Source organism: Oncorhynchus masou, unplaced genomic scaffold (assembly GCF_036934945.1).
Source record: "Oncorhynchus masou masou isolate Uvic2021 unplaced genomic scaffold, UVic_Omas_1.1 unplaced_scaffold_695, whole genome shotgun sequence".
NCBI lineage: Eukaryota > Metazoa > Chordata > Actinopteri > Salmoniformes > Salmonidae > Oncorhynchus > Oncorhynchus masou.
Window position 1 is genome coordinate 165,199 of NW_027013406.1, and position 14,802 is coordinate 180,000.

Here is a 14,802-nt window from a genome sequence, read left to right on the forward strand (position 1 = left end):
ATATGTCAGTTATGTCAGCCTATATATGTCAGTCAGTTATGTCAGCCTATATATGTCAGTTATGTCAGCCTATATCAGTTATGTCTATATATGTCAGTTAGATCAGCCTATATATGTCAGTTATGTCAGCTATATATGTCTATATATGTCAGTTATGTCAGCCTATATATGTCAGTTATGTCAGCCTATATATGTCAGTTATGTCAGCCTATATATGTCAGTTATATCAGCCTATATATGTCAGTTATATCAGCCTATATATGTCAGTTATGTCAGCCTATATATGTATATGTCAGTTATATCAGCCTATATATGTCAGTTATGTCAGTATATATCAGCCTATATATGTCAGTTATGTCAGCCTATATATGTCAGTTATATCAACCTATATATGTCAGTTATGTCAGTTATATCAGCCTATATATGTCAGTTATGTCAGCCTATATATGTCAGTTATATCAACCTATATATGTCAGTTATGTCAGTTATATCAGCCTATATATGTCAGTTATGTCAGCCTATATATGTCAGTTATGTCAGCCTATATATGTCAGTTATGTCAGCCTATATATGTCAGTTATATCAGCCTATATATGTCAGTTATGTCAGCCTATATATGTCAGTTATATCAGCCTATATATGTCAGTTATGTCAGCCTATATATATGTCAGTTATGTCAGCCTATATATGTCAGTCAGATCAGCCTATATATGTCAGTTATGTCAGCCTATATATGTCAGTTATATCAACCTATATATGTCAGTTATGTCAGTTATATCAGCCTATATATGTCAGTTATGTCAGCCTATATATGTCAGTTATATCAACCTATATATGTCAGTTATGTCAGTCAGCCTATATCAGCCTATATATGTCAGTTATATGTCATGTCCTATATATGTCAGTTTATATCAGCCTATATATGTCAGTTATGTCAGTTATATCAGCCTATATATGTCAGTTATGTCAGCCTATATATGTCAGTTATATCAACCTATATATGTCAGTTATGTCAGTTATATCAGCCTATATATGTCAGTTATGTCAGCCTATATATGTCAGTTATATCAACCTATATATGTCAGTTATGTCAGTTATATCAGCCTATATATGTCAGTTATGTCAGCCTATATATGTCAGTTATGTCAGTTATATCAGCCTATATATGTCAGTTATATCAGCCTATATATGTCAGTCATATCAGCCTATATATTAGTTATGTCAGCCTATATATGTCAGTTATGTCAGCCTATATATGTCAGTTATGTCAGTTATATCAGCCTATATATGTCAGTTATGTCAGCCTATATATGTCAGTCAGATCAGCCTATATATGTCAGTTATGTCAGTCTATATATGTCAGTTATGTCAGCCTATATATGTCAGTTATGTCAGCCTATATATGTCAGTTATATCAGCCTATATATGTCAGTTATATGTCAGATCAGCCTATATATGTCAGTTATGTCAGCCTATATATGTCAGTTATGTGTCAGTCTATATATGTCAGTTATCAGTCAGTCTATATATGTCAGTTATGTCAGCCTATATATATATGTCAGTTATGTCAGTCAGCCTATATATGTATATGTCAGTTATGTCAGTCAGCCTATATATGTCAGTTATGTCAGCCTATATATGTCAGTTATGTCAGTCTATATATGTCAGTTATGTCAGCCTATATATGTCAGTTAGATCTATATATGTCAGTATATGTCAGTTATGTCAGCCTATATATGTCAGTCAGTTATGTCAGCCTATATATGTCAGTTATGTCAGCCTATATATGTCAGTTATGTGTCAGCCTATATATGTCAGTTATGTCAGCCTATATATGTCAGTTATGTCAGCCTATATATGTCAGTTATGTCAGCCTATATATGTCAGTTATATCAGCCTATATATGTCAGTTATGTCAGCCTATATATGTCAGCCTATTATGTCAGCCTATATATGTCAGTTATGTCAGTTATGTCAGTTATGTCATATATGTCAGTTATGTCAGCCTATATATGTCAGTTATGTCAGTCTATATATGTCAGTTATGTCAGCCTATATATGTCAGTTATGTCAGTCTATATATGTCAGTTATGTCAGCCTATATATGTCAGTTATGTCAGTCTATATATGTCAGTTATGTCAGCCTATATATGTCAGTTATGTCAGTCTATATATGTCAGTTATGTCAGCCTATATATGTCAGTTATGTCAGCCTATATATGTCAGTTATGTCAGCCTATATATGTCAGTTATGTCAGCCTATATATGTCAGTTATGTCAGCCTATATATGTCAGTTATGTCAGCCTATATATGTCAGTTATGTCAGCCTATATATGTCAGTTATATCAGCCTATATATGTCAGTTATATCAGCCTATATATGTCAGTCAGATCAGCCTATATATGTCAGTTATGTCAGTCTATATATGTCAGTTATGTCAGCCTATATATGTCAGTTATGTCAGTCTATATATGTCAGTTATGTCAGCCTATATATGTCAGTTATGTCAGCCTATATATGTCAGTTATGTCAGCCTATATATGTCAGTTATGTCAGTCTATATATGTCAGTTATGTCAGCCTATATATGTCAGTTATGTCAGCCTATATATGTCAGTTATGTCAGCCTATATATGTCAGTTATGTCAGCCTATATATGTCAGTTATGTCAGCCTATATATGTCAGTTATGTCAGCCTATATATGTCAGTTATGTCAGCCTATATATGTCAGTTATATCAGCCTATATATGTCAGTCAGATATCAGCCTATATATGTCAGTTATGTCAGCCTATATATGTCAGTTATGTCAGCCTATATATGTCAGTTATGTCAGCCTATATATGTCAGTTATATCAGCCTATATATGTCAGTTATATCAGCCTATATATGTCAGTTATGTCAGCCTATATATGTCAGTCAGATCAGCCTATATATGTCAGTTATGTCAGTCTATATATGTCAGTTATGTCAGCCTATATATGTCAGTTATGTCAGTCTATATATGTCAGTTATGTCAGCCTATATATGTCAGTTATGTCAGTCTATATATGTCAGTTATGTCAGCCTATATATGTCAGTTATGTCAGTCCTATATATGTCAGTTATGTCAGTCTATATATGTCAGTTATGTCAGCCTATATATGTCAGTTATGTCAGCCTATATATGTCAGTTATGTCAGCCTATATATGTCAGTTATGTCAGCCTATATATGTCAGTTATGTCAGCCTATATATGTCAGTTATGTCAGCCTATATATGTCAGTTATATCAGCCTATATATGTCAGTTATGTCAGCCTATATATGTCAGTCAGATCAGCCTATATATGTCAGTTATGTCAGCCTATATATGTCAGTTATGTCAGTCTATATATGTCAGTTATGTCAGCCTATATATGTCAGTTATGTCAGCCTATATATGTCAGTTATGTCAGTCTATATATGTCAGTTATGTCAGCCTATATATGTCAGTTATGTCAGTCTATATATGTCAGTTATGTCAGCCTATATATGTCAGTTATGTCAGTCTATATATGTCAGTTATGTCAGCCTATATATGTCAGTTATGTCAGTCTATATATGTCAGTTATGTCAGCCTATATATGTCAGTTATGTCAGCCTATATATGTCAGTTATATCAGCCTATGTATGTCAGTTATGTCAGTCTATATATGTCAGTTATGTCAGCCTATGTATGTCAGTTATGTCAGTCTATATATGTCAGTTATGTCAGTCTATATATATCAGTTATGTCAGTCTATATATACCAGTTATATCAGCCTATATATGTCAGTCAGATCAGCCTATATATGTCAGTTATGTCAGCCTATATATGTCAGTTATGTCAGTCTATATATGTCAGTTATGTCAGCCTATATATGTCAGTTATGTCAGCCTATATATGTCAGTCAGATCAGCCTATATATGTCAGTTATGTCAGTTATGTCAGTCTATATATGTCAGTTATGTCAGCCTATATATGTCAGTTATGTCAGTCTATATATGTCAGTTATGTCAGCCTATATATGTCAGTTATGTCAGTCTATATATGTCAGTTATGTCAGCCTATATATGTCAGTTATGTCAGCCTATATATGTCAGTTATGTCAGCCTATATATGTCAGTTATGTCAGCCTATATATGTCAGTTATGTCAGCCTATATATGTCAGTTATGTCAGCCTATATATGTCAGTTATATCAGCCTATATATGTCAGTTATGTCAGCCTATATATGTCAGTCAGATCAGCCTATATATGTCAGTTATGTCAGCCTATATATGTCAGTTATATCAGCCTATGTATGTCAGTTATGTCAGTCTATATATGTCAGTTATGTCAGTCTATATATATCAGTTATGTCAGTCTATATATACCAGTTATATCAGCCTATATATGTCAGTCAGATCAGCCTATATATGTCAGTTATGTCAGCCTATATATGTCAGTTATGTCAGTCAGTTATGTCAGCCTATATATGTCAGTTATATCAGCCTATATATGTCAGTTATGTCAGCCTATATATGTCAGTCAGATCAGCCTATATATGTCAGTTATGTCAGTTATGTCAGTCTATATATGTCAGTTATGTCAGCCTATATATGTCAGTTATGTCAGTCTATATATGTCAGTTATGTCAGCCTATATATGTCAGTTATGTCAGTCTATATATGTCAGTTATGTCAGCCTATATATGTCAGTTATGTCAGCCTATATATGTCAGTTATGTCAGCCTATATATGTCAGTTATGTCAGCCTATATATGTCAGTTATGTCAGCCTATATATGTCAGTTATGTCAGCCTATATATGTCAGTTATATCAGCCTATATATGTCAGTTATGTCAGCCTATATATGTCAGTCAGATCAGCCTATATATGTCAGTTATGTCAGCCTATATATATCAGTTATGTCAGCCTATATATGTCAGTTATGTCAGCCTATATATGTCAGTTATATCAGCCTATATATGTCAGTTATGTCAGCCTATATATGTCAGTTATGTCAGTCTATATATGTCAGTTATATCAGCCTATATATGTCAGTTATATCAGCCTATATATGTCTGTCAGATCAGCCTATATATGTCAGTTATATCAGCCTATATATGTCAGTTATGTCAGTCTATATATGTCAGTTATGTCAGCCTATATATGTCAGTTATGTCAGTCTATATATGTCAGTTATATCAGCCTATATATGTCAGTTATGTCAGCCTATATATGTCAGTTATCTCAGCCACACATAGCTGGGGAAGGATTGTTGTACTACAGTATTGTAATGATGGTCGAAGGGGGTTATGACACGACTGTTTTATATGATCTAAACTAGATTTTATGTAACCTTTCCTTTGAATTTGAAGCAAATGTTTGTTTCAGTCAGGAAACATTGGATGGCTTGAGAAATGATGGTAGTTGGAAACTGGGGTTAGGAGGCTGACATGGTGGTTGGATACTGGGTTAGGAGGCTGACATGTTGGTTGGATACTGGGGTTAGGAGGCGGACATGGTGGTTGGATACTGGGATTAGGAGGCTGACATGATGGTTGGATACTGGGGTTAGGAGGCGGACATGGTGGTTGGATACTGGGATTAGGAGGAGGCTGACATGATGGTTGGATACTGGGGTTAGGAAGTGGCTGACATGGTGGTTGGTTACTGGGGTTAGGAGGCTGACATGATGGTTGGATACTGGGGTTAGGAGGCTGACATGATGGTTGGATACTGGGGTTAGGAGGCTGACATGGTAGTTGGATACTGGGGTTAGGAGGAGGCTGACATGATGGTTGGATACTGGGGTTCGGAGGCTGACATGGTGGTTGGATACTGGGGTTAGGAGGAGGCTGACATGATGGTTGGATACTGGGGTTCGGAGGCTGACATGGTGGTTGGATACTGGGGTTAGGAGGCTGACATGGTGGTTGGATACTGGGGTTAGTAGGAGGTTGACATGATGGTTGGATACTGGGGTTAGGAGGCTGACATGGTGGTTGGATACTGGGGTTAGTAGGAGGTTGACATGATGGTTGGATACTGGGGTTAGGAGGCTGACATGGTGGTTGGATACTGGGATTAGGAGGCTGACATGGTGGTTGGATACTGGGGTTAGGAGGCGGACATGGTGGTTGGATACTGGGGTTAGGAGGAGGCTGACATGGTGGTTGGTTACTGGGGTTAGGAGGAGGCTGACATGGTGGTTGGATACTGGGGTTAGGAGGCTGACATGGTGGTTGGATACTGGGGTTAGGAGGCTGACATGATGGTTGGATACTGGGGTTAGGAGGAGGTTGACATGATGGTTGGATACTGGGGTTAGGAGGAGGCTGACATGGTGGTTGGATACTGGGGTTAGGAGGCTGACATGATGGTTGGATACTGGGGTTAGGAGGAGGCTGACATGATGGTTGGATACTGGGGTTAGGAGGAGACTGACATGATGGTTGTGTCAGACGTATGTGTATAGGTGGCAGGGAAGTCAGGCGCAGGAGAGTCAAACGGAGTGTAAAATGGAGTCTTTTAATAAAGTCCAAGTAACATGCTCCATAACACTAAATAGACAAAATGAATATAAATAAATATGGGTACGAAGACCCGCCGCGCACCTATACAAAAATCACTACACTGACGATAAACAATCTCTGACAAAGACATGAGGGGAAACAGAGGGTAAATACACAATAGGTAATGAATGGGATTGAAAACAGGTGTGTGGGAAGACAAGACAAAACCAATGGAAAATGAAAAATGGATCAATGATGGCTAGAAGACCGGTGACGTCCAACGCCGAGCACCGCCCGAACAAGGAGAGGCAACGATTTCTGCAGAAGTCGTGACAGGTTGGGTACTGGAGGCTGACATGGTGGTTGGTACTGGAGGCTGACATGGTGGTTGGTACTGGAGGCTGACATGGTGGTTGATACTGGAGGCTGACATGGTGGTTGGTATTGGAGGATGACATGGTGGTTGGTACTGGAGGCTGACACGGTGGTTGGTACTGGAGGCTGACATGGTAGTTGGTACTGGAGGCTGACATGGTGGTTGGTACTGGAGGCTGACATGGTGATTGATACTGGAGGCAGACACTGTGGTTGATACTGGAGGCTGACATGGTGGTTGGTACTGGAGGCTGACATGGTGGTTGATACTGGAGGCTGACATGGTGGTTGGTACTGGAGGCTGACATGGTGGTTGGTACTGGAGGCTGACATGGTGGTTGGTACTGGAGGCTGACATGGTGGTTGGTACTGGAGGCTGACATGGTGGTTGGGTCCTGGAGGCTGACATGGTGGTTGGTACTGGAGGCTGACATGGTGGTTGGTACTGGAGGCTGACATGGTGGTTGATACTGGAGGCTGACATGGTGGTTGGTACTGGAGGCTGACATGGTGGTTGGTACTGGAGGCTGACATGGTGGTTGGTACTGGAGGCAGACACTGTGGTTGATACTGGAGGCTGACATGGTGATTGATACTGGAGGCTGACATGGTGGTTGGTACTGGAGGCTGACATGGTGGTTGATACTGGAGGCTGAAATGGTGGTTGGTACTGGAGGCAGACACTGTGGTTGATACTGGAGGCTGACATGGTGGTTGGTACTGGAGGCTGACATGGTGGTTGGGTACTGGAGGCTGACATGGTGGTTGGTACTGGAGGCTGACATGGTGGTTGATACTGGAGGCTGACATGGTGGTTGGTACTGGAGGCTGACATGGTAGTTGGTACTGGAGGCTGACATGGTGGTTGGGTACTGGAGGCTGACATGGTGGTTGGTACTGGAGGCTGACATTGTTGTTCGGGTACTGGAGGCTGACATGGTGGTTGGTACTGGAGGCTGACATGGTGGTTGATACTGGAGGCTGACATGGTGGTTGGTACTGGAGGCTGACATGGTAGTTGGTACTGGAGGCTGACATGGTGGTTGTTACTGGAGGCTGACATGGTGGTTGATACTGGAGGCTGACATGGTGGTTGGTACTGGAGGCAGACACTGTGGTTGATACTGGATGCTGACATGGTGGTTGATACTGGAGGCTGATATGGTGGTTGGGTCCTGGAGGCTGACATGGTGGTTGGTACTGGAGAATGACACTGTGGTTGGATACTGGAGGCTGACATGGTGGGTGGGTACTGGAGGCTGACATGGTGGTTGGTACTGGAGGCTGACATGGTGGTTGGTATTGGAGGCTGACATGGTGGTTGGTACTGGAGGCTGACATGGTGGTTGGGTACTGGAGGCTGACATGGTGGTTGATACTGGAGGCTGACTCTGTGGTTGATACTGGAGGCTGACATGGTTGTTGGTACTGGAGGCTGACTCTGTGGTTGGATACTGGAGGCTGACATGGTGGTTGGTACTGGAGGCTGACATGGTGGTTGGTACTGGAGGCTGACATGGTGGTTGGTACTGGAGGCTGACATGGTGATTGGTACTGGAGGCTGACATGGTGGTTGATACTGGAGACTGACATGGCAGTTGGTACTGGAGGCTGACATGGTGGTTGGTACTGGAGGCTGACATGGTGGTTGGTACTGGAGGCTGACATGGTGGTTGGTACTGGAGGCTGACATGGTGGTTGGTACTGGAGGCTGACATGGTGGTTGGTACTGGAGGCTGACACGGTGGGTGGGTACTGGAGGCTGACATGGTGGTTGGGTACTGGAGGCTGACATGGTGGTTGGGTACTGGAGGCTGACACTGTGGTTGGGTACTGGAGGCTGACACTGTGGGTGGGTACTGGAGGCTGACATGGTGGTTGGGTACTGGAGGCTGACATGGTGGTTGGGTACTGGAGGCTGACACTGTGGTTGGGTACTGGAGGCTGACACTGTGGGTGGGTACTGGAGGCTGACACTGTGGTTGGGTACTGGAGGCTGACATGGTGGTTGGGTACTGGAGGCTGACATGGTGGTTGATACTGGAGACTGATATGGTGGTTGATACTGGAGGCTGACATGGTGGTTGGTACTGGAGACTGACATGGTGGTTGGTACTGGAGGCTGACATGGTGGTTGGTACTGGAGACTGACATGGCAGTTGGTACTGGAGGCTGACATGGTGGTTGGTACTGGAGGCTGACATGGTGGTTGGTACTGGAGGCTGACATGGTTGTTGGTACTGGAGGCTGACTCTGTTGGTGGGTACTGGAGGCTGACATGGTGGGTGGGTACTGGAGGCTGACATGGTGGTGGGTACTGGAGGCTGACATGGTGGTTGATACTGGAGGCTGACATGGTGGTTGGTACTGGAGGCTGACATGTTGGTTGGGTACTGGAGGCTGACTCTGTGGGTGGGTACTGGAGGCTGACACGGTGGTTGATACTGGAGGCTGACATGGTTGTTGGTTACTGGAGGCTGACATGGTGGTTGGTTACTGGAGTCTGACTCTGTGGGTGGGTACTGGAGGCTGACTCTGTGGGTGGGTACTGGAGGCTGACTCTGTGGATTGGTACTGGAGGCTGACTCTGTGGATTGGTACTGGAGACTGACTCTGTGGGTGGGTACTGGAGGCTGACACGGTGGGTGGGTACTGGAGGCTGACTCTGTGGGTGGGTACTGGAGGCTGACACTGTGGGTGGGTACTGGAGGCTGACACTGTGGGTGGGTACTGGAGGCTGACACTGTGGGTGGGTACTGGAGGCTGACACGGTGGTTGGGTACTGGAGGCTGACACTGTGGGTGGGTACTGGAGGCTGACACTGTGGGTGGGTACTGGAGGCTGACTCTGTGGGTGGGTACTGGAGACTGACTGTGTGGGTGGGTACTGGAGACTGACACGGTGGGTGGGTACTGGAGGCTGACTCTGTGGGTGGGTACTGGAGGCTGACACGGTGGGTGGGTACTGGAGGCTGACTCTGGGGTGGGTACTGGAGGCTGACTCTGTGGGTGGGTACTGGAGGCTGACTCTGTGGGTGGGTACTGGAGGCTGACACGGTGGGTGGGTACTGGAGGCTGACTCTGGGGTGGGTACTGGAGGCTGACTCTGTGGGTGGATACTGGAGGCTGACTCTGTGGGTGGGTACTGGAGGCTGACTCTGTGGGTGGGTCCTGGAGGCTGACTCTGTGGGTGGGTACTGGAGGCTGACTCTGTGGGTGGGTACTGGAGACTGACACTGTGGGTGGTTACTGGAGGCTGACTCTGTGGGTGGGTACTGGAGGCTGACTCTGTGGGTGGGTCCTGGAGGCTGACTCTGTGGGTGGGTACTGGAGGCTGACTCTGTGGGTGGGTACTGGAGACTGACTCTGTGGGTGGGTACTGGAGACTGACTCTGTGGGTGGGTACTGGAGGCTGACTCTGTGGGTGGGTCCTGGAGGCTGACTCTGTGGGTGGGTCCTGGAGGCTGACTCTGTGGGTGGGTCCTGGAGGCTGACTCTGTGGGTGGGTCCTGGAGGCTGACTCTGTGGGTGGGTACTGGAGGCTGACTCTGTGGGTGGGTACTGGAGGCTGACTCTGTGGGTGGGTACTGGAGGCTGACTCTGTGGGTGGGTCCTGGAGGCTGACTCTGTGGGTGGGTACTGGAGGCTGACTCTGTGGGTGGGTACTGGAGGCTGACTGTGGGTGGGTCCTGGAGACTGACACTGTGGTTGGGTAATTTATCACACCATGTGTGTGACCTCTGGGTCATGACAGTTCAGAGGGGTCCTTCTCTTTCTTACCCTCGGCTTCTCTTCTCGTCACAGCCAGTCTGCCAGTTTAAGGAGTCAAGACACTCTCTGACAATACTATCTTTATAGTTTACCAATGACTAATTTAATAATACATTTGACCAATCACACAGAGTTATGAATTAATTGGAAGTGTCTAATTCAATCAATTGACAGGGAGACATTTTACAAACTAATCAAGTGAACTGCTGATTGTTCCTTGAGTTCTATATAACAGACATGAAACCAGTGGCAACCGGAGTCATTGTCTAATTTATCCAGTAGCGGTAATTTGAGAGCTTGATGGATTTCAAACACATTCCTAGTTATGAGGTAACACAGAGTTATGAGGTAACGCATAGTGGGTCCTCCCTTCACCAAGAGTCCGGATTAAGTCAAATCTAAAATCAGGAATACTTTAAATCAAATCTAAAATCAGGAATACTTTAAATCAAATCTAAAATCAGGAATACTTTAAATCAAATCTAAAATCAGGATTACTTTAAATCAAATCTAAAATCAGGAATACTTTAAATCAAATCTAAAATCAGGAATACTTTAAATCAAATCTAAAATCAGGAATACTTTAAATCAAATCTAAAATCAGGAATACTTTAAATCAAATCTAAAATCAGGAATACTTTAAATCAAATCTAAAATCAGGAATACTTTAAATCAAATCTAAAATCAGGAATACTTTAAATCAAATCTAAAATCAGGAATACTTTAAATCAAATCTAAAATCAGGAATACTTTAAATCAAATCTAAAATCAGGATTACTTCATGCCAAATCTAATGTCAGGAATATTAATAACTAAAAATAACTAAACTATAATATATAATAATTAATAACTGTAATAACTAAAAACGTATCAGAAGCGTCGATGCCAGATGATTCCGGAATGCGGTGGTATTTCAGGAACTAACTGTCCCATTGGCCCTGGCCTGGCCCCACTAACTGTCCCATTGGCCCTGGCCTGGCCCCACTCCCATAAAGAGAACGTTGCCCTTTTGCTTTTCTGCTGAGCTTTCAGGAAACAGAGTATATTACCTTCCAAATCTGTTCCTGTCTCTGTCTTGCCTGTCGCTCTCATCCCCACATCATTTACTTGTACCTTCACTGGGTTTACAGGTGAGACGTTCTTCCTTCCTCTCTGCTCCGTCTGTAATGAATGTGCTGTATAGTCATTTATTCATCTATTGGGACCAGATAGTGTGTGGTCCTTCCCATGTGGGAATAGATGTGACTTTTGGACCAGATAGTGTGTGGTCCTTCCCATGTGGGAATAGATGTGACTTTTGGACCAGATAGTGTGTGGTCCTTCCCATGTGGGAATAGATGTGACTTTTGGACCAGATAGTGTGTGGTTCTTCCCATGTGGGAATAGATGTGACTTTTGGACCAGATAGTGTGTGGTCCTTCCCATGTGGGAATAGATGTGACTTTGGGACCAGATAGTGTGTGGTCCGTCCCATGTGGGAATAGATGTGACTTTGGGACCAGATTGGGTCCGTCCCATGTGGGAATAGATGTGACTTTTGGACCAGATAGTGTGTGGTCCGTCCCATGTGGGAATAGATGTGACTTTTGGACCAGATAGTGTGTGGTCCTTCCCATGTGGGAATAGATGTGACTTTTGGACCAGATAGTGTGTGGTCCTTCCCATGTGGGAATAGATGTGACTTTTGGACCAGATTGGGTCCTTCCCATGTGGGAATAGATGTGACTTTTGGACCAGATAGTGTGTGGTCCTTCCCATGTGGGAATAGATGTGACTTTGGGACCAGATAGTGTGTGGTCCTTCCCATGTGGGAATAGATGTGACTTTTGGACCAGGTTGCTTGTGGTGTGTGAACTCTGATAGTTTAGACCGCTTTTTAGAATAGAATAGAAGATAACTTTATTTTTCTCAAGAGGCAACTTGGGTTGAGGCATTCGGATATTCACAGGTGTTTGTCTGTGTGTTTTAGACAGACAAGTGTTGGAAGAGATACATCCAAGGCCTGGTTTTCAGCTGTTTTCTCTGTAGTTCAGAGTGAATGTGGTGTGAAAGGCTCTTGTGGCTCTATTTGCCCAGTTGCTGGTTTATAAGCTCTGTAAAGAAGCACTGAAGCTTGTTTAGAGATATAGCTTTGGCATGGTAGAGGTGGATTGTCGCTGTATGTCTTATAATTGTAAACTTGAATTTATGTTGTAGTTTCACAGTTTACTTCAAATGGCTTACGGATTGTTTGATGATATTCCAATAGATTTGTTGAGATTCAACTATATACAACGGAAAATCCAATTGGTTATTTTCATAAATTCTGTACATACATTTTGTGAATGTCAGCTGTATTTTGTGAAAGGACCTATTTTGGTGCCATACTCCTCATGGACTCCTGCGTGACCAAAGATTTCAGGGAATGAGAGTCTTGTTGATTTGCGATCAACCTTGGGAAGGATTATATTGTACAGATTCAAATACATTCATTAAAGAGGAAACAACCCCTCCCTCTTTGACCAGCAGTAATTATACTCTTGATGTTGGACTGCTGTGTTACATTTGGGTAAACTGATCCAAGCACAATATTGATCAAGTAATTGACATTTTATTAGCTAATGTCTGTTGCAGTTCTTTTTGAAATGCAATTGCGCCTGACTTGCATTGGGTCAACCTTGAAATCTTTGGTTTCTACACCGCCCCCCACCCCCCGACCCCCGACCCCCCCACCCCCCACCACCACCACCACCACCAAATTACATCAAATAACAACAGCTCAAAATGAATCAACTGTTTACTGTTCATCTCTTGACACAGGAAGTAAAACAAAACGACAGGCCAAAATGTCTGAGTAAGTTTACGTTTTTCAGTTGACAAAAAATATACTTCACTATACTGTATTCATCTACTGTATTCTGTCTGTGAACATGTCTTCCACATAGAAAACCAGGCAGTACAAATGATTAATACTATGCTATGATGATTCCCAATAGTGTTGCAATTTTTGCTACTGTAATGTAATAAAATGAATTCCTAAAATGGTTTAATCGTCACGTACCTGTCTCTGTGGCTTCACCTTGTATATTTCCCTTAAATGACCCTGATCTGTTTTTATCCAATCAGTAAAAAGATGACAACGAGCCGTAAGAACTACCTGAAGGTAAGGAGCACCATTCATTCCAAAAGGGTTTTTATATACAGCTAATACACCCTCTTGTTATATAAAGACCTTCTGTTCTATAAAGACCTTCACGTTCTATAAAGACATTAATGTTCTATAAAGACCTTCTATTCTATAAAGACCTTCAAGTTCTATAAAGACCATCTGTTCTATAAAGACCTTCATGTTCTATAAAGACCTTCATGTTCTACAAAGACCTTCTGTTCTATAAAGACCTTCTGTACTATAAAGACCCTCATGTTCTATAAAGACCTTCTGTTCTATAAAGACCTTCACGTTCTATACAGACCTTCATGTTCTATAAAGACATTAATGTTCTATAAAGGCCTTCTGTTCTATAAAGACCTTCTATTCTATAAAGACTTTCACGTTCTATAAAGACCTTCAAGTTCTATAAAGACCTTCTGTTCTATAAAGACCTTCATGTTCTATAAAGACCTTCATGTTCTATAAAGACATTCATGTTCTATAAAGACCTTCATGTTCTACAAAGCCCTTCATGTTCTATAAAGAACTTCATGTTCTATAAATACCTTCATGTTCTATAAAGACTTTCTGTTCTATAAAGACCCTCATGTTCTATAAAGACATTCATGTTCTATAAAGACATTCATGTTCTATAAAGACCTTCATGATCTATAAAGACCTTCATGATCTATAAAGACCTTCATGTTCTATAAAGACCTTCTGTTCTACAAAGACCTTCATGTTCTATAAAGACCTTCACGTTCTATAAAGACCTTCTGTTCTAAAAAGACCCTCATGTTCTATAAAGACCTTCTGTTCTATAAAGACCCTCATGTTCTATAAAGACCCTAATGTTCTATAAAGACCTTCATGTTCTATAAAGACCCTCATGTTCTATAAAGACCATCACATTCTATAAAGACCTTCTGTTCTATAAAGACCCTCATGTTCTATAAAGACCTTCTGTTCTATAAAGATCTTCATGTTCTATAAAGACCCTCATGTTCTATAAAGACCTTCATGATCTATA

The 14,802-nt window shown here is 42.1% G+C and overlaps 1 protein-coding gene across 1 annotated transcript in view; it reads left to right on the top strand.

Moving 5' to 3' along the window:
* Positions 1-11,735: 11,735 nt before the first annotated feature.
* LOC135536993 (troponin I, fast skeletal muscle-like) overlaps positions 11,736-14,802 on the top strand; it is a 5,856-nt gene continuing 2,789 nt past the window's right edge. Inside the window, exons 1-3 of the mRNA XM_064963204.1 lie at positions 11,736-11,772; positions 13,442-13,475; positions 13,748-13,784. Of these exons, the coding sequence (XP_064819276.1) occupies positions 13,468-13,475; positions 13,748-13,784 (45 nt within the window). The 5' untranslated portion in view covers positions 11,736-11,772; positions 13,442-13,467. The remainder of the gene's footprint in view (positions 11,773-13,441; positions 13,476-13,747; positions 13,785-14,802) is intronic.